Source organism: Nicotiana tomentosiformis, chromosome 1, assembly GCF_000390325.3.
Source record: "Nicotiana tomentosiformis chromosome 1, ASM39032v3, whole genome shotgun sequence".
Taxonomy (NCBI): Eukaryota; Viridiplantae; Streptophyta; class Magnoliopsida; order Solanales; family Solanaceae; genus Nicotiana; species Nicotiana tomentosiformis.
The window spans coordinates 103,151,034-103,176,663 of record NC_090812.1 but is presented as its reverse complement, the minus strand read 5'-3'; the positions used below and the strand labels follow the sequence as shown (position 1 = coordinate 103,176,663).

Genomic DNA, 25,630 nt, shown 5'->3' with positions numbered 1-25,630 from the left:
GCCTAATTATCTAGTAAAAAGAATTATATGTATCTTAACTCTTAAGCAAACAATTTGAAGAAGATTTATGGACACTGAAAAGTAGTTTTTTCTTTTGGGAAGAAGGAAGATGAGACATATTGTACCCACATAAATTCTTAAATGCAAAAAAGGGTCAAATTGTACCTCCAAAAGAAACTTAAAAAGGAGATTCCTATAATCAAGATGATATTAAGAAAAACTGAAGTGTATTTAGCTGGAAATTCATTAACACTGGCTAACAAACATTGAACAACAAAGTGATATGTGAAAACAAAAGAAATAACAATAAAAAAAAAATTAAAAGCCAAAAGAAATTAAGGAAAAACTCTTTTACATGTCAACCTAAAGAAAAGAAATGTTGAGGACGTTGGAAATGAAATCGACTTTGATAAACACGTTTATCTTCAAAGTAATTTTTTTATGTCAAGCTCCAAAAATAGTACTACCAATATGGAATAAAAAAAGAAAAAAATGTTGAGGGAATATCCTTTCATGCCTAATTCTATTCTTTTTTTAATTTCTTAGGGTAAACGCATCTACTTTCCAAAAACACTTTTGTGTAATTGTCCTAAAACACTCTCGCCTGACGTACAAAGACTGCAAAAAACGTATCCATCCAATTCTCTCCCCAAAAGAATAATCAAAATTGTTTCTGTTACAAAACCAAAGCTAATCTATTACACCCAGTAATTGATTTTTTTGTTCTTCATTTGTAACACAACAAATACTTTTTTCAAGAAAAGGCATCGGTACATATCTTGTTTCAGCTGTAGTTGTTGAAAGGGTGCAGGGATTTCGGGTTCAGGTATATCATTTTCTTTTTTGGATTTCATCTTAATCAGCTGGGAATCGGGATTGATGTGCACTCAATTTTGGAATTTGCATAAACATTTTGTTTGCTTTTCAAGATTGGCCATTTCCCCAATTGTTGAAACACCCAAAGTTGTTGTTTTATAATTCTTTATTTATGTTAGGGATTTGGGTTTTAATTTGGAAATGATTTTTATGTACTTTTTCAGCTGCCCATCATTTGATTCATCATGTTAAGATTTGGGTGTTTTTGTTTGCTCAGAGTTAATTACCTAGCTTTAGAAATCCATTTGATCTTCAATTCTTTGTTGATAATCTATAGATGCAACCATTTATGAGCTTCTGAATCTTAGTACTTTTAGTATATTTTCCTAAAGTGACTCCTTTGGGTTTAAAAAAAACCTTTTAGTTTATAGACAGAATATATTTAACTGGATGGGTGAAAGAATTGGTTTTTGATTTCCATTTCCAAATAAATAAACACATAGTTGTAGCAACTTAGCAATGCAGCCCTTTATGAGGCTTTTGTCATCAAGGTATGGGATTTTTGTCCAATTACTATATTGACACATTAAGTATATGACTGAGTCATTGTTGCTTCCGCCGCTGGTGTATATATTACTACTCTATTATTGCGGCTAAAGAACTAAGCTGGAGGGTCTCAAGAGAACAACAACTGTGCGTCAAACTCAAAACTAGCTAGGGTCGGGAATATGATCCATACCATTCGATTTGGGCCTATTTTCATTTTAATACTCAAATTTTTTCTTTCCGAGACAAATCAAGAGTTTCTACAACTAGAGGTTATGTAAATCTCACAATTATCTCTAAGCCAACATATGATACCAGTAGCGGATCTACATGGAGTATTATGGGTGCTTAAGCACCGCCTTTAACCAAATTTAATAGATTTAAATAGGCAATTATCAAAAATTTTAGATAAGCATTGTGTGAGCACCCAAAACTAAACTCCTTTTCCCTCTTCTTTTGGAATTTTTTCGGCGAGCACCATGACTTCAAAATCTTGGTTCTGCCACTGTATGATACTGTAACCAAAGTAAAAAGATTCTTGAAAAATGCCGAACATAATGTAAGTTGTACACAATGATAATCCTAATCCAAACTAGTGTGTATTGCCTATATAGATCATTTGTTCTTATTGTGTTTTCTTCTTATCTAAGACTAAGACCGCATGATTTTAGATGTACCTTGTCCCCCTTTTGACACATTCAATCATCATAGTGGCACTTACAAGCCGGTGCATTTGGAAGTCTATATCGGACATGGCCAAATCATTTTCAGCAACCTCCTCTCAATTTATACTTTTATGTATTCTACTTGCACATTCTGTCGGATCTAATCGTTTATACTTGTATAATACCTCCAGATTTCCGCATTTGATTGTGATAATTGCTTAGTTTTATGCTTATTCCTCAATGTCAGTGTCGCCTATCATTTCTTACTTTGCTTTATTTGTGGATCTAAAATGACCTCTTAGCATTCTTTTTTGGCTGTTTCATTTATTTGGCCTTCCACTTCTCCTGTGTTAGATTTGCTTTATCTATAACTACCCTTTCCTTCTTCCAATCAAAACAAACAGGAAGTCCCAAAATGGAAATGGTTTATCATGAGGACTTTTGTATAGGCATAGGATAAAATTTTACTACTTTTTGTAGGGTATATAGCATGACTTTTGTCCTAAATCTCTCACAGTCAATTTTTTTGGAACTATTTGACGCTACTTCTAGGATTGTATACAATGAAACTTGTGTCCTAAATTTCCCTTATTTAAATTTTCCATGCTTTAGGGGCTTAAAGGTCCATTGTTATACTTTTTGGTCGCTGATAATGCTCTTTTAAGTACAAATGGATAAGCTCCTTTGAGTCCTTTCAATGCTTCCTTGTCCTGTTTTATTTTATAGTGGGGGCAAATGCTGCTTTTGATAATGTAGAGATTATCCTTTTTGTTTAATTACTATAGTGTTTAGGCCAGCTTGAGAACACCTTGACTAGTTCCCAGGTTTCGTGCTACCTCCCACCAATTTAAGTATCAGATAACTCTGACCACCTAGGGTTAAACTGATAGGAAGAATCACCTAGTGTCGCATCTGCTGGGGTTCAAACTTTGTTTTCAGAGGTTATTACAACAACTCCTCTGCTTTTAGGCCATGCTTTGGGGGCTGTAATGTAGGGAGAAACTTGATTCACCATTACAAGAACCAAGTCAACTGATGGCATTCTATCCATCCTTGGTTAACCTTATTCTCCATGTCTTAATGTTCTCTTTCCTTCTTGCTGGCAGTTTCTCTGTCTAATATGTCTCCACTAGCAAGGGAATCTCTAAATAGATAAATATTATTTCAAATTAATCCGTTCGCTATTCGAATTTTTTTTAAGTAAGGAAAATCGAATTATTTCCTTGAAGGGAAGGTGTTTCAATCAAGTGAAAGTACAACTTTAATTTGGTGTCTTTTCAGCTTTAATAGGAAATCTTTTGCTTCTTTTACATCCTCCAACACTTAATCTTATCTTTATGTACCTTAACTTTATTGTAAGTTTATTTTCTTAATCTCCCCAAATGTCGATCCAGGTTGCTGAATTTTGGTGGAGCAATTCCTGTTTACTCTACCATGTGCAAAGAAGGAAGAGGGATAGTGGTCGCATCTGTAGGTGATGTCACGACCAGAGTTTATTGCTGAACTGTCTTTTTAGTTTCTGTTTAACATTTTTATTTTGGTTATTCAGAAAGTAGCTGAGGAGATATCACACAGGGAACAGTTTTGCCCAGGTATTTAACTACAGTAATTGGTAGTAACATTTTAGCTGTCTTCAGACTTAACATACTGACAAGGAAGATAATGCAAATTGAATAAATTATTACTTTAGGATTTGTGGTAGCCATATTATTCTATACTTTAACTGTCTTTTCCCCTTTTATCTTTGGTTGTTCCCCTAGATTTCCTTGAAATTTCCTGCCCTTTTCACCCTTTTCTAGGAAACTACGAGTGCTTTCTCCGCTCTGGGATGAGATACAACCAGAGTCTGTAGATGTACATGATTATTATTAATTTATTTATTAATTTTGATAATATAGATGTACATTTTATCTCTTAAGTTCCAAAATTATTTTGAGAGATCAGGTTGGCAGCACATCTGAATATGTATATCTAGCTGTTTGGAGGGTTTTGCTAAAATACAGTTGTATGCTTTTGTCGAATGAGCATTTTTAAGGCATAGTAAATTGTCGATGCATTGAGAAATCAGGTCCGCCAGAAGTTTCATTGGTCAGTTTATGCAAGCTGAGTTTTTGGGGTTTTCTTTTAGCAAATTTAATGTGAATCCATCAACTGTGATAAATTTCTGAGAGATATTGTAAAGATTCATTTACTCCAATTACTTCTCGTCAAAAAGAAAATGATACATTTTCTCCAGCCATAAGATCTGCTTAATTTTAAAGCACTCGGTACTTATTGAGGTGTCAACCATCAACTCTTGCCAAAAGTTAAATAACACTCTAAAGCATTTCTGGGTTGGAAGTAGGAAAAAATATCAACTTACTTTTTAAATAATGGAGTATTGAAGTAGGCTATTTTCGAGGAAATTGTTCAGTGATGAAAAGAAATGCTACCTATCATTGCTCATCACGTTGGGATTGTTGAAGAGTCGATTAATTTTGGAACAAGTTTACACTAGGCGTCTCTCGTATAAGACCTTAATCACAATTAAAACTTGGCTTAGTTTTGGACTTTGTAGCTACTTCATGTAGGGCTATATTCTTTTGCTAAAATCAGGAAAATTAGTTGACACGTCAAGTACTTGATACGGTGCCTTCTTAGTCTTTGTTAAAAAAAGCTTTCTTCTCTTTGAAATGATTTGGAGGTTCATAGATGTAGAACATATAATATTTGCCTTCTCGGCAAAAAATAAAAAGAACAGATGATATTTGACTAATATGGCTCTGCAACGAAAATGCTTTCCAGGTCTGTAGTTTGTCATTGCCTATGCTAATGTGACTTCACTATTCTCTGGTGCTTTGGATCTTATGAGGCATATTGAAATTATAAAGGAGAATCTTTCATTTCTCCTATTGGGTGGTCTTTAAATCTAACTTTTCCAAATGAAAGTTTTGTGCTCTAGAAAGATTGTTGCGACTTTTCCATGTAGTAGCACTTCTGTTAGTGCCTGACGAGGATATCAAATAGTCAAATCTCTAATAGAGGGGGACGTGAGTGCAGTTGATAAACCAAATTCTTTGTTGTCTCCCTCTTCAACCCTGCGGGTTTGTTGTTCGTGCTACTAAAGGTTCTTTTTTTCCCACTCCTTTTTTGTGTCTGGAGAGAGGTGGCCTGTTGTCTTCTTCTTACATGTCCAAATGAACATAAAGATTGGGTGGGGGGGGGTGGGGGGAGGGCATTTAGAATGCACATGGAGCTTTGGTCATGGGATCGATGGATAAAGATAATTGACATTTGGAATTTTCAGTACAGCTGTATGGTTTATAGTGTCTTTACATTAATTTGTCTTTTTAATGTTTCAGGTTGACTTTCAAAAAATAACAGTTATCACCATCACTTCAGTATTTCCTGATTGAGGTAGATGCGAGCTTGACCGTAATGTCTGTACTCATCGAAGGGCTCCCTGATGCTGTTGCACTCAGGTGTCTTGCACGGGTTCCGTTATATCTTCATCCCAAACTAGAACTTGTTTCCCGTTCCTGGCAAGCTGCTATTCGAAGTCGCGAACTATTTAAGGCAAGAAAGGAGGTCAATTCATCTGAAGAATTTTTATGTGTCTGCGCCTTTGACCCTGATAATTTGTGGCAGCTTTACGATCCTATGCGTGATCTTTGGATTACCCTCCCTGTTCTTCCCTCGAATATCAGACATCTTGCTCACTTTGGTGTGGTCTCTACTGCTGGAAAACTCTTTGTTCTAGGTGGTGGCAGTGATGCTGTGGATCCATTAACTGGTGACCAAGATGGGAGTTTTGCCACTGATGAGGTATGGTCGTATGACCCGGTAACCAGAGAATGGAGTCTCTGCGCATCTATGATTGTGCCTCGTGCCATGTTCGCTTGTTGTGTGTTTGATGGGAAGATAGTTGTTGCAGGGGGTTTTACTAACTGCAGAAAATCAATATCAAGAGCGGAAATCTATGATCCCGAGAATAATGTTTGGGATCCGATACCTGATCTCCATCGCACACACAACTCTGCATGCTCGGGAGTGGTTATTGCCGGTAAAGTTCACGTATTGCACAAAGGTTTGTCAACTGTTCAGGTTCTGGAAAATGTGAAGCAAGGTTGGACAGTCCATGAGTATGGTTGGCTCCAAGGCCCCATGGCTGTCGTTAGGGATGAGCTTTATGTACTGAGTCATTGGCTCATTTACAAGCAGGAAAGAGAAACACGGAAGATGGTAGTTTCGGCATCTGAATATCGTAGAAGAATTGGTTTTGCAATGATAGGTCTGGGAGATGATATCTATATCGTTGGAGGGGTTATTGGACCAGAGCGCTGGAATTGGGACATTAAATTGATTTCTGATGTTGATGTTCTGACGCTCGGAAGTGAGAGGTCAGTGTGGCGTCAAGTTAATCCAATGACAAGGTGTAGAGGAACGATCCTTGGCTGCACGCAGATGAGAATATAGGTCATGCATAATGAATTGAATTTCGTTGCAGTTTTCTTTGGATAAACTGCTTCAAAGAGGGTTTGAGTTGTGCTGGCAAGGTGCTAGGTGTGAGATGTATCTTTCTGGCCGCTTCCTTACCTCGCATGTAGAATCCTCTTTGCTCATAGCTGTTGGTTTTTGAAGTGAAGCTCTGTTCATACCTTGAATACTGGCAATTTTAACATGAAAAATACATGTATTTGCATCAAGGTTTCTCTAAAATTTTGGAGATAAATTAGCTCGTTGCGCTACTTGATTCTTTTCTATAAAAGCAGTGGGCATGTTTTGTCTTATTTTCAATCAAGTGTACCTTAATCTTTCTTTTTGGTGATTTCCTGTTAGTCAAATGAACAAAAAAGTCCATGTATTAGAACCAAATCATAGTTCAGCTTCAGCCACAGGATGTGTTAGTGGTGCAAGTTATGAGGAGTATTGGCCTCGGGTAAAGCTGGAGCATTATTGCATTCTCGTTACAGGAATGAGTGCACTCCAGTAGGAGGCTACCTTTATAATCAGTTATCGTTGAAATTGAGTTTGGATGTATATCATGAATCTTGGCAATCTGTTAACATTACTTGGATTATTACTCTTATTGCTCTATTCATAAGAAAATAGAAATATGACATGATTAGGCTGAATGACAGGTTGACAGGTGACATATATAATGTCGTTTTTGCACTTAATTCACATATAATTGTCTTGGTTAGTCTAGTGATGTGCACTATTATCCGTGATGATTTAATTGAGATTTCTAGGAGAACTTGGGAGACTGTAGTATTTTTTTTTTCGGGGTGGGGTAGTTAATCAATTAAATAATGCAGAGTCATATATGAGCTATCCCTTTCTCCCTTCTAAGAAGACAAGACAGAAACAAGGCATCATAATTACCAATAAAAGAAATTAATGCTTGGATAATGATGTGAACCCCCCTTATTGATTAGCAAGTAATTAATGCTTGAATAGTGATGTGACATGAACAATGTGGAACCTTTCTTTCTTTTCTTGAAAGAGACTGCTGCATAATTGATTGCTTCCCTCCCTTGGATAAAATCTAAAGTGCTGATAATGCCCTATCCTTTATTCATTTTCTATATATATAAAATAATATAATTGGGTCACAAGTTGCCATTTTCTGATGGCAACTTGAAAGCTACCACAATCTCTTGTTTATTTGGTGTACAAAAGAGTAGCAAAGAATTTACTTTATATTATTTTTACTATCCCTACAATGATGTGATACTATCTAATTTTTCTTTTGGCCAAATATATACGCGGCCCTTAAAGTTGGCTTCAATTTTCATTTTGACACTTCAACTAAGGTCATTACCCATTGAATACTTTAACTCCAACAAAAGTGTACCTATTAAACATAACTTTGATAATCCCAAATCATCTTTGGTGCATTGAATACTTCAACTCCAACAAAAGTGTATCTATTAAACACAACTTTGATAATCTCAAATCATCTTTGGTGCGTGAATATCAGTTGCTATCTACTTGGCAAACAAGACCAATGATAAAATGACATGTCAACAAAGACAAGAAAAAGCTAAACTTTGAAGGGAAAAAAAGAAAATAAAAGAAAACAAAAATTTCCTGCCTGCATCGTCCCCAACCCTGCGTAGTCCTTACCGCCGTCATCCCCAACTCCTCACTGGCCAAATTTTTCCTGCCCCATCTTCTCCAAATAATGAGTAGAAGCAACCACAAATTATCCGAACAAATCAATAACAAATTAAAATAAACTGAGTTGGTGTTCTTCAAATTTGCTTAGGTTTCTGTTAATCCGATCTCGACCTATACATCTCCAATCGAACTCAAATGTAACTATAGACTCTGAATGACAATTAGAACAAAATTCAGTAATTAATTTGATCAAACAGACTCGAACTTAAGGAAACCCAGGTCATCTTCCTCGTCGAGCAGCTCTGAAATATTTGACCCAAGAATCCAATTCGAACCAGCTCAAAAATGCACTCAAACTTTAGATTCAGATTCTAACAAATGTTTCCGGCTAGAATCTATAACAACCAATTGATTTTTACTCAGAATTTTCAGATCTATTTTTTTTTTAATTCAAGCTCGATGCTCCAATGGAAGTCAAAATTTTCTCCTCAAATTAGATTCTTAGGTAGCAAAAACGATGAATAAAATCAATTCAGTGAAGGAATCCAACTTTAAAATGAAATTAGAACTCCAAATCAAAGGAGATGGAGTTGGTGTCGGAGGTCGTGGCTATCGGGAGAGCTGTCCTAAAGGTGATGACAACAAAAAATTATTTCCTAATTAAACTCAAAAATTAAAATTTAGGAGAGAAGATAAAAATTTAAAATTTAAAAAATTATTTTCTTTGCTTTTCCTTTCCACGCTCTCAAAAGAGGGTGTGATTTCACATACTATGTCATGTCAGCATTCGTGTTCAATAGGTACATTTTTGTTAGAGTTTAAGTATTCAATAGGTAATGACCTTAGTTGAAGTGCTCAAATAGAAACTGAAGCCAACTTTGGCCTTTTTCTTTCAAGTTTAAATATAGGGGGGAGAGGTGTCCCCCTATCCAAAACTGTGTATCGCTTTGTTTTGTTATTGGCATTTTAAAAGGCTTGACGTACTTTTGCAAGTACTATAATTTTATTAAAATTTTGAAATTTAAAACGTTTCGATGCAAAATACAATACCTCGTTCCATTCTAAAAGAATGGTGGTGTTCGGACTTTGAAGTATGAGGGTCAATAAATTATTTAGTTTTCAATTTAATTCGAAGATCAATTCGTTTTCATTTTAAGTGAGATTTATATATTTAAATTACATAAAAGAATACTATAAAGTCGTAGTTTTTTTTATAACTTTTAGTATTTAATAAAATGTAGCAAAATGTGATAGTAAAAGGATATTTTGATCCTTCAAGTGGTTAGGTGACAGAGTCGAAAAGGGTTATCTAAACTCTATATATCGAAATTAATATCCTTCTCTTTGTTTTATGCCTTTTATTCCGAAAAATGTGTCATTTTCTTAAAAGAGAAACTTTTTCTCTATACTTCTTAATAAATTTACATGTGCTATTATAACCTAATATTCATGTCCAAATCGAGTATGAAAATTTCTTTATGTGACATCAAAACAGTGTGTATGCTCAAATTTGAAGTACAGAAGATAAAATTAAGAACAAGAGAATGAAGGAGCAGAGAGAAGTAGGAGCAACTTGATAGAGAGAAGGTAGAGAGAGAGAGAGAAAAGATAAGTCTTCGTTATTGAAAGTTAGTCTGATATGGCGAATACATATGAATATATATTAGTGAGCTAAATTATGCTAAGTGAGATTAACTACCTAACTAACTTAATCCCTGACAATTAACAGAATAACTAACTTAGGGTGAAATGACTAAAGTGCCCTCATTGGTTAAGTGACATTTTTCTCAACACTCCCCCCAAGCTAGGGGCATAAAGACATTTAACATCCCTAGCTTGGAGCTCAAATACTGATATTGCACACTCTGTTCAATCCTTTTGTAAACATATCTGCAGGCTGCTCTTTTGTAGGAATGTACTCAGTTTTTACCATGCCTTGTTGAATCTTTTCTCTTATGAAATGGCAGTCAATCTCTATATGTTTTGTTCTTTCATGATAGACTGGGTTGGCTGGCATTTGAATAGCAACTTTGTTGTCGCAAAAAATAGTAACTGGCTGATCAATTTTTACATCAATCTCTTTCATTAACCCTAGTAACCATGTTAACTCAGCAACAGTAGATGCTAGGCTCCTGTATTCTACTTCAGCAGAGCTTCTGGATATTATAGTTTGTTTCTTGGAATTCCATGAGACTAGTGAATCACCTACCTCGATCAAATACCATGTGATTAACTTCCTGGTGTGTGGACAAGCTACCCAATCAGCATCACAAAAGGCTGTAACTGTTTCATTGTTGTTGCTAGACAATAGAATGCCTTGTCCTGGTTGACTCTTGATATATCTAACAATTCTTAATGCAGCTTCCATGTGGGATTTTTTGGCTGTTGTAGATATTGACTGAGTGTCCGAACACTGAAAGATATATCAGACCTAGTAACTATTAAGTATAGTAGTTTACCTATGAGTCTTTGATACCTGCCTTGGTATGCTAGTAGTTCATCTTCTGCCAGATTAGTTTTGGAGAAGTGTTCATCAAACTCTCTTGTAGTGAGCTTTATGCTTGTGTCAATAAGTGTATTGATAGGTTTAGATGCTGCTAATCCAAGTTCTGATATAAGTTCCAAGGAGTATTTTCTCTGATGCATCAGAATTCCTTGTTTTGATCTTGCAAATTCTATCCCAAAAAAATATTTTAGTTCCCCTAAATCCTTCATTTTGAAGGTTTGCTGTAGAGCTGCTTTAGTGTCTTGCACCAGTTTTAGGTTGTCTCCTGCTAAAAGCATATCATCTACATAAACTAGCACTACAATAGTTCCACTGTCAGTTTTCTTTACAAATATGGAATGATCGAATGGACTCTGAATAAACTGGAACTTTAGTAAGGCTTCTGTCAGCTTTGCATTCCATTGTCTTGGTACTTGCTTAAGCCCATACAAGGATTTTTTGAGTCTACATACTGGTTTATACTCCCCCTGACTCTTAAATCTTTGTGGAAGATCTATATTGTCACGACCCAAAATCCCACTAGTCGTGATGGTACCTAACCCAACCCGTTAGGTAAGCCAATTTTCAACTATCCAATTCCAATGAAATTAATTAAAAGAAATTATCTAAAACTGATACATCTCCCCAAGAACTGGTAGAACAAATCATGAGCTTCTAAGAATAGAGTATACAAAGCGGAAATGAAATAAATACATAGTCTATTTGAATAATATATAAACAGAGCTTTTATAAATCTAAGGCTACCCTGAACAAGAGGCAGCTACAACAGGAATGCAGGTACATCTTCAAGTCCCGCAACCATCGAGCACAACAACAACAACAGCCAACATCTGCACGCAATGTGCAGAAGTATAGTATCAGTACAACCGACCCCATGTACTGAGTAAGTAACAAACCTAGCCGTATGTTGAAAGTAGTGATGAGTTTCTACCAAGGTCGGGTCCACAACCAATAGTACACAATAATCCATAACAACATAAAGCAAATAATACCAGAAATAACTTAGGGATAAAATACTCAGCCAAATAATGATTTCAAAAATTATAGTTCTTCCTTTCAATTATCTCAGTGAAAACCCAAATCGTTTGCCGAAGTTTCCAATAATATAAATAGTTTGAAAACAATAAATTTCTCCCAAAATCTTGTCAATAATAAATAAGATGTTTCATTTTCCTTCCGGATAACCAGTGTAAAATAAATGCATCACTATGCCCATCTGTCAAAAATGTGTGAGAAATCATGAATGATGTGATGTTGTACAGCATGAGGAAAAATACATCTCTATGCCTGTATGTCATGTGTGCATGCCAATGCGATGCAACTCAATGATAAAATCATAAACAGCCCCTCAGGAAGAATATCACTCATATACATCCCCTCAGGCAAAAATCTCACAGTCACTTGTGCCACTCGGGCATACCTCACAATCACTCTTGCCACTCGGGCATACCTCACAATCACTCTTGCCATTCGGGCATACCTCACAATCACTCATGCCTCCCAGTCACTCAGCACTCGGCACTCGGTACTCAGTAGGTACCTGCGCTCACTAGGGGTGTGTACAGACTCCGGAGGGGATCCTTCATCCCAAGCGCTATAATCTGCACGGACAACTCACGTGCGATAATAATAAAGTATGCTGCAGGCGGGCAGCCCCGATCCATACTCATCCTCACAATTCAGGCCCTCGGCCTCACTCAGGTATGCTGCAGGCGGGCAGCCCCGATCCACACTCATCCTCACAAATCAGGCCCTCGGCCGATATCAAACATGCTGCGGCGTGCAGCCCGATCCCATGAATATGCAACATGCTGCGGCGTGCAGCCCGATCCCATAAATATGCAACATGCTGCGGCATGCAGCCCGATCCCATGAATATGAAACATAAATCAGGCCCTTGGCCTCACTCAGTCATAAACCTCTCAAGCCACTCGGGCATCTCAGTAAAACAGGGCATTCGGCCCAAAATATTTTTATGCATCAAAATAGAGTCATAAAACTGAGTTGTGATATGCAATGAAATGAATATGACTGAGTATGAATTTTCAATTTAACACAATAATTCACAGCAATATGACCTCTGTGGGTCCTAATAATACTGGCACATAGCCTCAACATGATTTGTAATATGCTTTTCAGCTCAATTTCTTTAACACATAAAATCGCATGGAAAATACCAAGGTTATTTAACTATAACATTCCACATAAACAATTATGTCACAATTTCTATAGTGCACGCTCACACGCCCGTCACCTAGCATGTGCGCCACCTCCCAACAATTCACAAAATACATATATTCAGGGTTCATACCCTCAACTCCAAGATTAGAAGAGTTACTTACCTCAATCCAAACAAATTCTTTATTCCAATAAACCTTTTCCTCGTGATTCGGCCTCCGAACACCTCGAATCTTAGTCAAAATAATTCGATACAATCAACACGAGGTATAGGAATCAATTCCATATGAAAATACTAATTTTTCATAAAAATCCAAAATTTAGCTCAAAAATAGCCCATGGGACCCACATCTCGGAAACCGACAAAAGTTATAAAATCTGAACACCCGTTCCGATACGAGTCCAACCATACAAAAATTATCAAATTCCGACATCGGATTGACATTCAAATCTTCATTTTATATTTTTGGAAGATTTTATAAAAATCTAATTTTTCTTCCATAAATTCATGGATTCATGATGTAAATGAATATGGAATCATAAAATATAATTAATATAGGATAAGGAACATTTACCCCAATGTTTTCCGATGAAAATCGCCCAAAAATCGCCTAAACCGAGCTCCATAAACTCAAAAATAAGTAAAAATGACAAGAATCCCATTTTATAAACTCTCAGTTGTTTCGCGCATCACAGGTAGTGTGGGGCGCTGCTTGTGGCGCAGTTTCCAGTATCCCAAAATTCCCAGCGCCAGGGCTAGCGCCCCACGCTACCCTGGGCGCTCGCGGCGACGGAAAAATCGTTCCAGACACGAAAATAGGCATAACTCTCTCATACGATGTCCGAATTTAATGATTCTTTTTGCTATGGCTCCGTAATTTCAATACGGATCTAATACTTCAATAAAAATTGAATTTGGAGCTCATTTGCTTAATGTGATACCATATATTATTGAAGAATCGACATCCGGTCACTATTTTAACTTAAGCTTTAAACCTTGGAACTAGATGTTCCAATTCATTCCAAAATCTCACTGGACCCGAACCAATTGCCCTGGCAATTCAAACAACAACTGTAAAGTATAATTTGAGATATAAATGAGAAAACTGGGTTGTAATACTCGAAATGACTAGTCGGGTCGTTACATATATCGATTTTATCATGGAGATCACCTTGTAGAAAAGCATTGTAGACATCCATTTTGTGTACATGTCATTTTCTGGAGGCTGCAATCGCTAAGACAATCCTAACTGTCACCATTTTTACAACTGGAGAGAAAGTCTCCTGGTAATCTATACCTTCCTTTGACTGTAGCCTTTGGCTACAAGTCTAGCCTTGAATCTTCCTATTTCTCCTATAGCTTTATACTTGATTTTGTAAATCCATTTACATCCTATAGGGGTTTTTCATTCTGGTAGAGAAACAACTTCCCAGGTATGGTTGCTTTCAAGAGCCTCAATTTCAGATTTCATTGCATCAACATATTTAGGATCTCTAAGTGTTTCTGCATAAGAGTTAGGTTCTGTTGTTGAAGAGAATGTAGAGATGTAGACTTTATATTTAGATGAAATATTCTCATAATACATGTAATTGGAGATAGGATAGGTGGCATCATGATGAACATTTAAGGAGACAAAATCCTTCATCCATATAGGAGGGTGTTTTTCTCTATCAGATCTTCTAGTAGCAGTTATCTGTTGAGCCTGTTGAGTTTCAACTGAGACTGTAGGAAGATCAAGTGAAAATTGATTCTGTTGTAGACTATCTTCTGTATGTGAGTCAATTGTTTTTGTAGTAGTTAGAATATTATGTAATGCTTCTGTGCTTTCTTGTATATCAGAGTTCATTTGATATATTTCATTATTTGTATAGTTAGCATCATAGATTTCAGTGTTTGGAGTTTGAGAATGAAACACAGGCTGATTCTAACCTTCTAATTGCCTGTTATCTAGAATAGGTTGAGGTAGTTTAGTCAGGAATATAAGAGGTGAAGATGTAGTAGTTTTCCTGAAGGGAAAAACATCTTCCCTGAAAATAACATCTCTGTTTACAAAGAATGAATGGCTAGAAGATCATATAAGATATAACCATTTTGCACCTCTGAGTAGCCCATTAATACTGCAGGTTTGGACCTTGGTTTAAGTTTGTCAGTTTCCTGTATAATTTTGGCATAACACATGCAACCTAGTATTCTTAGATGATTGAGTGAAGGTTTCCTTTTATATAATTTTTCATAAGGTAAAACACATATAACTGATGAAGGTGGCCTGTTAATTATATACACAACTGCTAGAACACAGTGACCCCAGAATTTAATGAGGATATTGGCTTGAAATCTGATAGCTCTAGTAACCTCTAAGATGTATTTATACTTTTTCGCAGCTACTCCATTTTGTTGAGGAGTATAAACACAGGTCATCTGATGTATAATACCTAATTTCTTGAACAGATCACTGCAAATAGTATTAACAAATTCTGTGCCATTGTCTGTTCTAATTGCCTTAACTATTTTGTTGAATTGTGTTTGAACAAAACTCAAAAAATACTAAATAACAACACACACATTAGATTTCAATTTTAACAAGTAGATCCATGTCATTCTGGAAAAGTCATCAACTATAGTCAAGAAAAATCTATTTCCATCAAAAGTAGGAATCTTGTATGGCCCCCAAATATCCATATGAACTAGCTCAAAACACTCAGTACTTTTAATACTACTTGCTGGGAAAGGTAATCTGGTTTGTTTTGCACAAGGGCAAACATCACATTTATTTATTACTTCTGCTATAGACTCAGCTTTATTCTAAAGCATTTTCCTAAGAACAGTTAGAGACACATGACCAAATATTCTATGCCACAGGTTTATATCTTCAGTAGTAAACACTTCCTTGACTAGTAGACTGTAGTTCATATCCTTGTTAGCAAGCTGACTCAGTAATATGTATTGTCCATCTTTTTCTTTACTAATCTCCTTTACCCTCCCATTGAAGGGATCCTGAAATACAAAAAAATGAGGGTAGAAGGTGATTGCACAAGCTAACTCTTAGATTAAACTTAAACTAAGGCAGATGAAAGACATTTTTAAGTATACTCCTAGCTGAAATTGAGCTAGTTCCAGTGTGTGTAACATGAGATACTTCACCATTGGGTAGATACACCCTCTTAGGATTAGTGTTCTTAACAATGGAATTCTGATTTAGCATTGCAATATCAGATACCATATGATTGGTTGCACCGGTGTTAATGATCCACTCTTTTGGACAGTTTGAGACCAACAAAGCAGTACTCATACCTGCTATATTTACTGCAGAGGTATTGTTGTTGTTTTCAGTGTTAGTTTTGTTGAGAATTTGTAATATTTGTTCATATTAATATTGTAAAAGCTCCTATTTGTGGCATCGACTGTGAGTTATCAGCCCGTTCCAAGTTCTGATAAGTGTTAGACATATGTGCTTGTGCTTGCTGGTATGTGTCCATCGAGTTCATAGTAGGCTAATGATTTGTTACTTCTGCAAGAACATTATAGGATGCTGACCCTCCTGTTCTAACATTTCCTTTCTTCTTGAACTTTAAATCTGGACGATAGCCAACTATCTTGAAGCAGTTTTCCTTGCTATGACCTTTGAGTTTACAGAATTCACACTGAATATTATAGTTCTTCTTATACCTCTGATTTTCCATATTTCTTGTGTACATTGCTACATCATAATTTCCTGTAGTGATTACTGAATTTGCACCTAATATCCTAGACGTGACAGCTACTGCCTTTTGACTTTCATCACTTATGATTATTGAATATGCTTGATTGACAGTTGGAACATGGCTTCTCATGAGAATCTGACTTCTAGCTTGAGAGTAAGATTCATTAAGACTCATAAGAAATTGATACACCTTCAGTTTTTGCAGATACACCACATAATCTCTAGATCTTGGGCAGTCACTTCCGGGAACTGGGATTAATGCCTCAATTTCTTCCCACATATCCTTCAATTTTGAGTAATATACAGATATAGAGGAAGTACTTTGGGCCAAAGTAGCTATTTCTTTGTGCAAATGGAATGTTCTTGAGTCATCTACTTTATAAAATCTTTCATATAGATCATCCCAACAGATTGTGAGTTAGATGCGTACATTATACCACCAAGAAGACTGCTATTCAATGAATTCATGATTCAAGACAACACAATAGCATTTACTCTTTCCCAATGGTTCCACATAGTTGCAGGAAAGTTTTCTTTCTTACAAGAACCATCTACCATCCCTAATTTGTTCCTTCCTAACAGAGCAACACGCATAGATCGATACCAAACTGAATAATTCTCGATACCTGTTAGTTGAAAGAAAATAATTTGTATTCCACTCACGTATGAGGGATGAAGGAACAGAGGATGATTGCAATCTATACAAGTAGGTTGAGTTGAATTTCCAGCTGTTTGACTCAAATGAGCGGTATCTTATTCGTTGTTTAAACTCATCTTTACTGATCTTGAATTTGTCGATACAAACACGAAATTACAGAAACTGAATTTGAATTGCGGAAGCAGAATTGGATCAATTCAAAGCTGATTTATCTTGTTTTGATTGCTCTGATACCATGCTCCAATTTGAAGTACAGAAGGTAAAATTAAGAACAAGAGAATGAAGGAGAAGAGAGAAGTAGGAGCAACTTGATAGAGAGAAGTTAGAGAGAGAGAAAAGATAAGTCTTCATTATTGAAAGTTGGTGTGATATGGCGAATACATATGAATATATATTAGTGAGTTAAATTATGCTAAGTGAGATTAACTACCTAACTAACTTAATTCCAGACAACTAACAGAGTAACTAACTTAGAGTGAAATGACTAAAGTGCCCTCATTGGTTAAGTGACATTTTCCTCCCCTCTCTCTTCAATCAAATCAGTGTTTCTAACAAGAATACGCCTATACAAAAAATGGCCATGTAAGTGGGGCAATGACCCAACCGGATCAAAGACCTAAATCCCCAAGGAAAGATATTATTGATATATTGATAACGTCATAGTCCAATTATCAATGCTTTAATGAGATTTTCAGTTTAGTAATAACAAAATGCTTTGACTTTTTGTTCAAATTGGAAAAAAAAATCAATGCCTTTTTTTTTCTTCTTCTAAAAAATGTCTATCGATCCAAGATTTGATCTATAAAGCATAGGGATAGGCGGTTATCTTTGGTAGTTCAAACTTATCTTGCTACAAGTGAAAAATTATAATTCCCTCGAATGTCATGTGCAAAGTCTAAATCGAGCTATACTTTCATCTATTCTACTTTAGATTGGACACATTCTTTCATTCATCCTTAATATTTGGTTATTGACCGACGATGATTTGTTACACAGATTACATATTTATCTTGCACTTTAAACAATCAACCTATTCTTCTATGTATACCTTTTAGCATCATATATTTTTCTTTTTTATTCTTTGTTAGAGAGCTGGTTAATTAATTTGATTTTGCGTTCTTTTCTTTCTTACTTTTCAGCTTAACTGATTTAAATGCTATATGGTGCTGTTTTTCTGTTCTAGAACGTTTTTATTATAAGTTCATTTTTCTTGTAGAAACAAAGTTCTTTTCTGAATTTCAATTATATCTTATACTACACCTTTGTTTTTAGTACTAGTGGTAAGTTGAGTATTGTTCGTTAAGAGAGTAAAACTTCTTGTCGCATAAGTAACAATTTACACGGATAATGTAACGATATAATTGTTGAATTCTTCGTGAAGATATGAGAGTCAATATATATATATATATATATATATATATATATATATATATATATATATATATATATATATATATATATATATATATATATATTTAGGTACGCGCTTTGCGCGTGTATCCTATATTTATGAGAACATAAATTTAGAAAATATTTTAAAATAATAATAAATATTTATATATCCTATTTAGCTAGCCTATTCAAAGAAAAAATCCGGTTCTACTATATTATCCCTACTAATGGTACTGGTGATGTAGCTAGAAACTTTAACACTATTGTAATACTTTAGCCTTAAGCATAAATAAATATCCTATAACCAAAATAAATAAAGTAAATACTATAAAAGGAACATTTGAGTAAAGGTACGAAGATTGTCTCTAGTACACCTTATATCAATGAGTATATAATTTCTAAAAATTATCTAAGTATTATTAAATAGTAATATAATTGAGTCATAAAATAAAAAGTAAAAAAAAAAAAAAGTTCCTGAAAATAATGTAAGTTAATCTAATATAGCTATTATAATTATTCAAGAAATTATGCGTCGCATAAATCCTCTGTGATTTTTCGAGAAGTTTGTAGAAATATCTCATGAATATTATTGTTATGTTTGTGACCTAATACTAAAAATAAATAAGTAACACAAAATAGTTTAGTCACTCTTATTTAAACTTTGTGAAGTAATACAAATTGGAAAATTAAATCTTTTAGAAATTTTGGAATTACGGTTGGCCCTGCGGCTCCTATGGAAAACTTTATAACTCACAAGCGTAAAGTAAAAAAATTATAATGTTAAGAAAATAACTTTTACAACAAATAAATTAATATATAAAAAAATATAAGAGTTGTTATTTGTTAGAATGAAAGCAAAAAAAAAAAAAAAAAGAGAACTCATTCACATTTTGTCTTATACTAAGATATAGCTTCAAGTTTGCACTTAGCCAATTTGACTTTTAATACTATACTATAATAGATTTTATAAAAAAAAAAAAATTCTTTCTTCACCAACATTCTTCTTATGAAAATAAATTTATGTATGTAAGGAGTTTTGTCAACTTGAACATATAAAACTCTGTATATAATTAATTTGAAAAAGAATTGAATTGAATTCTCTTGCTATTAGTAAATATAAAAACTTAATTATTTATATTTACATCAAAGGAAATAATATTTTTAATTTAAATTTTTAGTATTATCTCATTTCAAGTGTTGAATATTTAAATTTAATAATAATTTTTTATTTAATAAGAATTTTATTTTCGAAGGATAAAAAATTCGATATGACATTTTACTTTTGCTTTTTATGTTTGCAAAATTATTAATGTTATTGACTCTTATCAATTATCTCTCTCTCTCTATTTAAATTCGTAAATATTTTTTAGTTATTTGTTCTAATTATTGACTATAGTTTTAAAATATTATATAAAAAGATGAACAAAAAAATTATTATTTAAGTGAAAGGTAGTTCACATATAATATAGAAATGTGAAATTGGCCATTTAACAAATTATTCATCATTAATTGATACCGCGATATTTAACTATCTGTATTTCTGTATTGTACTTATTTTGACCTCAATTAGCAATTGATTTATGCTATCAAGAAATTAGCACCTCCACTATTTCATTCATGTTATTTATTACTAACAATTTTTTTGACAAATAAAACGTTTAGTATCGAAGATACTATAATTATATAAGCTAAATTTTATTGGACTTTGATACAAAGAGCAATCCTGAAAGACCTCACTTTCCCTTAAGGTTAAAAGAAAAGGGAGAAACATCCATAATGGTCAGAAGAAGTACTATTCAAAGTCTATTCAATCGTCAAAAGAAGAAAGGACCACCCCACCATCACTGTCTAGTTATTGTTCATCATCCATAATGATCATTTCAAGTAATTGCATCATTACCATTGCCAATAATATATAAAGTCCTAAAAATATAACTAGAGCTAGGAAAAAAAGGGAAGGAGGAAATAAGCTTAGAGACAGAGAACATCGTAAAGTCTTTCTTTTTTTGAGTTTACGTTATTTTCTTTGAGCGAGTCAATCCTAACTTATTTGAGATTGAAACGATATTGCATTATTTCCTGAAGAACATTATTGGTTTGACTATTACATTTTAAAAATTGATTAGCAAGATTAATTGTCGCTCCAAATAACGGGTGTATTCTTGAGAGTGAATCCCGAGATATTCACCTCCAAGTGCGTGCAATCAAGAGATGTAGGAAGCGTGAGAGAAGTGCAGTTCAGTTGTGGGGTGTTGGGAAGAGAAAGAGATGTATTTCCTTTACATTATTATTATCACTTTTATTATTGGCCCCTCCCGTCCTTTCAATCAAAAGGACAAAACTTATATCACCATAAATTAGCTGAGACTCACTTTAAAGTACTGAAGTGGGCAAAATAACTTATTTTTCCTAAAAGTACACTATACAGTTCACCCTCAAAAAAAGGCAAATAGAAGAATTAGTGCGAAGTATCTTTAGCTTATCCATCTTCTATTAAAGTCTTCATTTTTTTCAGAGGAAAGTTTTTAAATGTTAAATGGTGATGCTGAGGAACAATTCAAAAAGAGCAGTGAGCAGCAAACAGCAAAGTTCTATGGCTGACAACGCTACTTCATTTCCAATATCTCCCACCAAAAATCATACAAACCCACCCATTTCTCCAAGAATTTTCAATGGATTTCTGACCAGAAGCCTATCTGATGTAGTTGAAGCTGGAATTAATAGCCCAAAATCCATTCTTGATGGCAAACAAATGTTCAATCTTGGCAACCCTTTTGGCTATGACAGAAACTGTGCAAATTCAATCACTAATTATCAATTGGAATCAGAAGGTATTAAACTTGCTCTTCTTTTGGATCCTATTGAGAATGAGGAAATGGTTCTGTTTGGAACAGAGCTTAAAGTTCAAAGTCCTGCTTCCCCTACTGATTTTGGTATCAAGACTCGGGATTCTCAACTCTTAGCTTCTTCATTCACTGCATTAAAAGAATTAGAAAAAGATTCTTCTTGTAGGAGGGGTGTTGCAGATGGCTTAAGTCTGAGGGAGATGGAGAGTTCTGAGGACTACACTTGTGTAATTACTCACGGTCCTAATCCAAAAACAACCCATATATTTGATAATTGTGTTGTTGGAACTTGTCTGAGTTGAAATGGGAGAATCAGTGTTCAACTCACCGGCGGAGCTAGGGGGAAGAGTTCATTCGAACCCTTTTGCCAAAAATTTCACCTGTCAATTATTTTTTAATTCACTTTACTTATTTACGTGTTTACTTTTTTATTTCATTGGTGAAAATTCTATCTACGTCCCCCACGCCACTATTAATTGCCACTATTGCAGAGTTGATCCAAGGAAAAACAGTGTACAAATATTTAAGGTTCTTAGGGTCGTTTGATACGTGGATTAATGTGGGATAAATTAATATCAAGTTTGATGAGATAAGTTGGATAAAATGAAATATTCAGAATTAAGTTTGGGACAAAGTTTATACTATGTTTCGCTGACAGTTTATGAATAAATTTATAGCGTCAACGGAGTATAAATTTAGTACCACACGTATCCCGCTTACAAAACGACCCCTTAAACTTTGAATATTCAATGATTATATCTCTGAGCTGTTTAACATTATAGCACTCCAAATGAATAAAGATGCAATGATCCTGGATTCCGCTGCAAAGATATGGTTTTGGAAGGCCAGGAATTAGGTAATGTAGAACCAGCAATTGGATGATGATTTTTGGATTAGCCGTTAGCGAGATTTTTTCATGTTTGTCTTTAGTTTCTCGAGAAAGAAGTTTGGCAACTCTAAATTAAAGGGGATATGATTTTCTAACTTTGATTGTAATCATGAATGAATGAAGATGTAGATAAACTCATTTTGATTTTTCTCTTCTCTTCCAGCCTTATTATTATTATTATTGATCAAGTTTATTTTCTCCGCTGTCATTATTATTATTCTTGATCACGTTTTTTTATTATTAGCAGTAGTATTATTGAAAGACTCGGTCAGTCTTATTATTATGATTCTTATAATTAATTGTACTAAAATATAGTCTTTTAATATGTAAAATTTTTAAAAAAATAAAATTAACTTCGGATACACAAAGAAGTAAGTGTGATGATATGGTATGCTAAACCTGTCATATATTAATTTGCAACAAAAGGTGCAATATTCTTGATCAAGTTTATTTTCTCCTCTGTCATCTGTGTTTGTTCTCTATTATTGAAGATTTTAGATAAGGAAAAGTTACGTGAGTTATGCTCTTGACTATTAAAGAAATGGTAGGAAATTAATGAGGTGTGCCAAATCATTTTGGATTTTTCATCTTATTATAGAATGATCTTTCATCATTAACCAATCTTCCATTTTCTTTCTCTCATATCATGTAGCTTCATCCACCAAGTTAACTAATGTCGTATCAGGCTTTCATTTATGCAAAAACAATTCCGAGGAAGTTCTAATATGAAGTCTTAATCAGCTTTAAGATAAATATATACCAAGTCACACATGATAAATACTACCTATGAAACTAATAGATCATCAAGTGATTATTAACCCACTGCATCATTATAGTGCGACTTGCTTGTACAAATGGACATTCTACTAGTTATTCTCTTAGTTTCAATTTTGTATAAATATATAATATCTGTGTGATCATAAATTTTTTAAAATTCATGGTCTTATATTAAACATGTCATAACATTTGTGCAAATATATAGAAGCTTGTCTTTATTAAGAGAAAAATAAAAAATTTAAGTTAAATTGTTTCAAAATTGTGATAGATATTACTCACTCTAGACCAATTTAATTGATTTTTTTGATTTTTTTCCCACACATATTAAGGAATTCACCTTTTAGCATTAATCCACAATGAAATTGACCATATTAACCTTAGTTTGTTCATTAAAAATACAACAAATGCAATTTGTCTCTTAACTCTAAGGGCAACTTTGAAAAAAAGAAGCTAATTCTTTCTTGATATTTGGAAAAATAAAATATTGTGAACTACAAAAAAAAAAGCTAAAAAATTAATTAAAGTAGACCGGAGGGAATATTCTTTTTTGAAAGTGAGTAAAAAGAAATGTTACTATCACTTGTAATTTGTATATACAGAAAAAGGTCATATTTGCTCCTCTACTTTGAAAATAAGCTAATTTCACTTTCTTAGTGTTACTACTCCTACAATCATATTTTTGGATCATATTTACCCTCCATTCGTTAAATAACTTGGTCCCATCTAGGGGTGGTAATTTGAGCCCAAACCCATCCAACTCGCCTAGAGATTAATGGGTTGGGCTACAACATTTTAGCTCATGAGTCAATTTGGGCTGAGCCCAAGTTAACCCATTATTTTTTATAGCCCATTCTGACCCATGAAGTAGCCCAAATACAACCCATGAAACTCACCCCAAAACAAAGGGATCTCAACCCAACATATCTAGAAATTTACTTAGTTACCCCCACCCACCAACCCCTCACCCCCACCCCCACCCCCGCAAATTTTTTTTCACTTCGTTTTTTTTTTTTTTGTATTTTTAATTTTCTATTTTTCCGTTTTCCTGCACCACCCACCCCCTCCCCCGATTTTTTTTTACTTTTTTATTTTTGTATTTTTAATTTTCTATTTTTTCGTTTTCCTACACCCCCACCTCCCTCCCCCGAATTTTTTTTTTTACTTTGTTTTTTTTTTTTTTGTATTTTCAAATTTTTTTTTGTTTTCCTGCATCCCCCACCCCCGCGCAAAAAAAATAATTTTTGTATTTTCAATTTTGTGTTTTCTGCTTCCCCCTCCCACCCCAACCCCCTTACCCCACCCGCAAAATATTTTTCAACTTACACATTTTAAATACTAATTTGTTATTTAAGAAAATATACTTTGATTCTCAAAATACTAATAGTATTTATTTATATTTTATACATAGGTGTATAAAAGATAAAATATTTTGTTTATGCAAAATGAGCATGGTTCTAAAACATGCGTCAAGTTGGGCTATGACCTATTGTTTAGCCCATCTTGACCCAGCCCATCTTAACCCAAGTAAACTTTGGGCTGAGTTGGGCAATTACCCATTTATTGACCTAACCCATCTTGACCCGCCCATTTGCCACCCCTAATCCCATCTTAAAAAGACACGTGGCTGGCCCTAATTAGATAACATTAAGATCCGCCGTATTTTATTATTCAAACCCACCCGGCCCATGTTCTTTGTTTTTCGCTGCCTCTTCTTTCTCAAACTTCTCCGTCTCCCGCAAAACCTTCAGGAAATTCGGAATAAATATATATATTCTACACGTAATCAGTCTTAAAATCAAAAGCTCATCACCACTCGCACGATATCCTTCACTTCTTGCAATACAAAATTTATGAAAATTAAACAAATACAAATGCCTTGAGCTTCAATATACTATGCACACAAAGGAGTTCTCGTAAACATTAATTATTGTTTAAATAATAAGTACATTATTACCTTTACCACAAACAATTTTGCAATGCACATATTTTGTGGTTTTTAGTACACAATCATAAAACTTTATCGAATTTGAACTGAAATTAGACAGATCAAATCAGAAATTAGATATACAAACAAATATGGAAATTCCAAAGTGAAAGAAAATGAAATTGCAGGCCATTTGTTTCAGGAGACGAAACGCGACGGACTTCCTTGCAACTCTAGCATAACAAAGAGGAGCTTCTGGCGCCGCCATAGGCTCATAGCCGATTAATTGGATTAAAATTTCAATCGTGCCTTAACAAGGAGAGAGGTAGTTGAGATCATTGTTTTAAAAGGCGTGGGCGTAAGACGAGACATTTTACATATGCCTCAGCGATGCGTAAGCCCTGAGACACAGGGCATAAGCCTCATGAGTGTTTAATTTTTAATATTTTATAAAATAATATAATTACAATAAATATTTATAAACAGGTAAAAATTACATAAAACTTGAAGAAAACTATAAATATGTGAAATATATATGTGTGTGTGCGCGCACACACTCCATTCCCATAAAAAACTAGTCAAAATAATCTATTATACGCAATTTACAAGCACAAGTAACTTGAGTCGACA

At 34.3% G+C, this 25,630-nt stretch overlaps 3 protein-coding genes across 5 annotated transcripts; 2 read left to right on the top strand and 1 right to left on the bottom strand.

Moving 5' to 3' along the window:
• Window positions 1-505: 505 nt before the first annotated feature.
• On the top strand, window positions 506-7,086 carry LOC104104977 (F-box/kelch-repeat protein SKIP30). 3 transcript variants are annotated; one of them, XM_009613201.4, is made up of 5 exons: window positions 506-826; window positions 3,422-3,501; window positions 3,577-3,619; window positions 5,369-5,582; window positions 5,655-7,086. In XM_009613201.4, exons 4-5 carry the CDS (start codon window positions 5,445-5,447, stop codon window positions 6,480-6,482), a joined length of 966 nt encoding a protein of 321 aa, XP_009611496.1. In that variant the 5' UTR covers window positions 506-826; window positions 3,422-3,501; window positions 3,577-3,619; window positions 5,369-5,444; the 3' UTR covers window positions 6,483-7,086. The 3 variants fall into 3 exon arrangements, with proteins under 3 accessions (XP_009611496.1, XP_009611495.1, XP_009611494.1); XM_009613200.4 differs by having other exon boundaries at window positions 508-826; window positions 3,422-3,497; window positions 5,369-7,086; XM_009613199.4 differs by having other exon boundaries at window positions 508-826; window positions 5,369-7,086.
• A 7,133-nt stretch (window positions 7,087-14,219) lies between these two features.
• LOC138907991 (uncharacterized) lies at window positions 14,220-14,660 on the bottom strand. Its single transcript, XM_070198620.1, has one exon. The coding sequence runs from the start codon at window positions 14,658-14,660 to the stop codon at window positions 14,220-14,222; it is 441 nt and encodes a 146-aa protein (XP_070054721.1).
• Window positions 14,661-21,100: 6,440 nt separating this feature from the next.
• On the top strand, window positions 21,101-21,712 carry LOC104104983 (FCS-Like Zinc finger 8-like). Its single transcript, XM_009613207.3, has one exon. The coding sequence runs from the start codon at window positions 21,101-21,103 to the stop codon at window positions 21,710-21,712; it is 612 nt and encodes a 203-aa protein (XP_009611502.1).
• The last annotated feature ends 3,918 nt before the right edge of the window (window positions 21,713-25,630 follow it).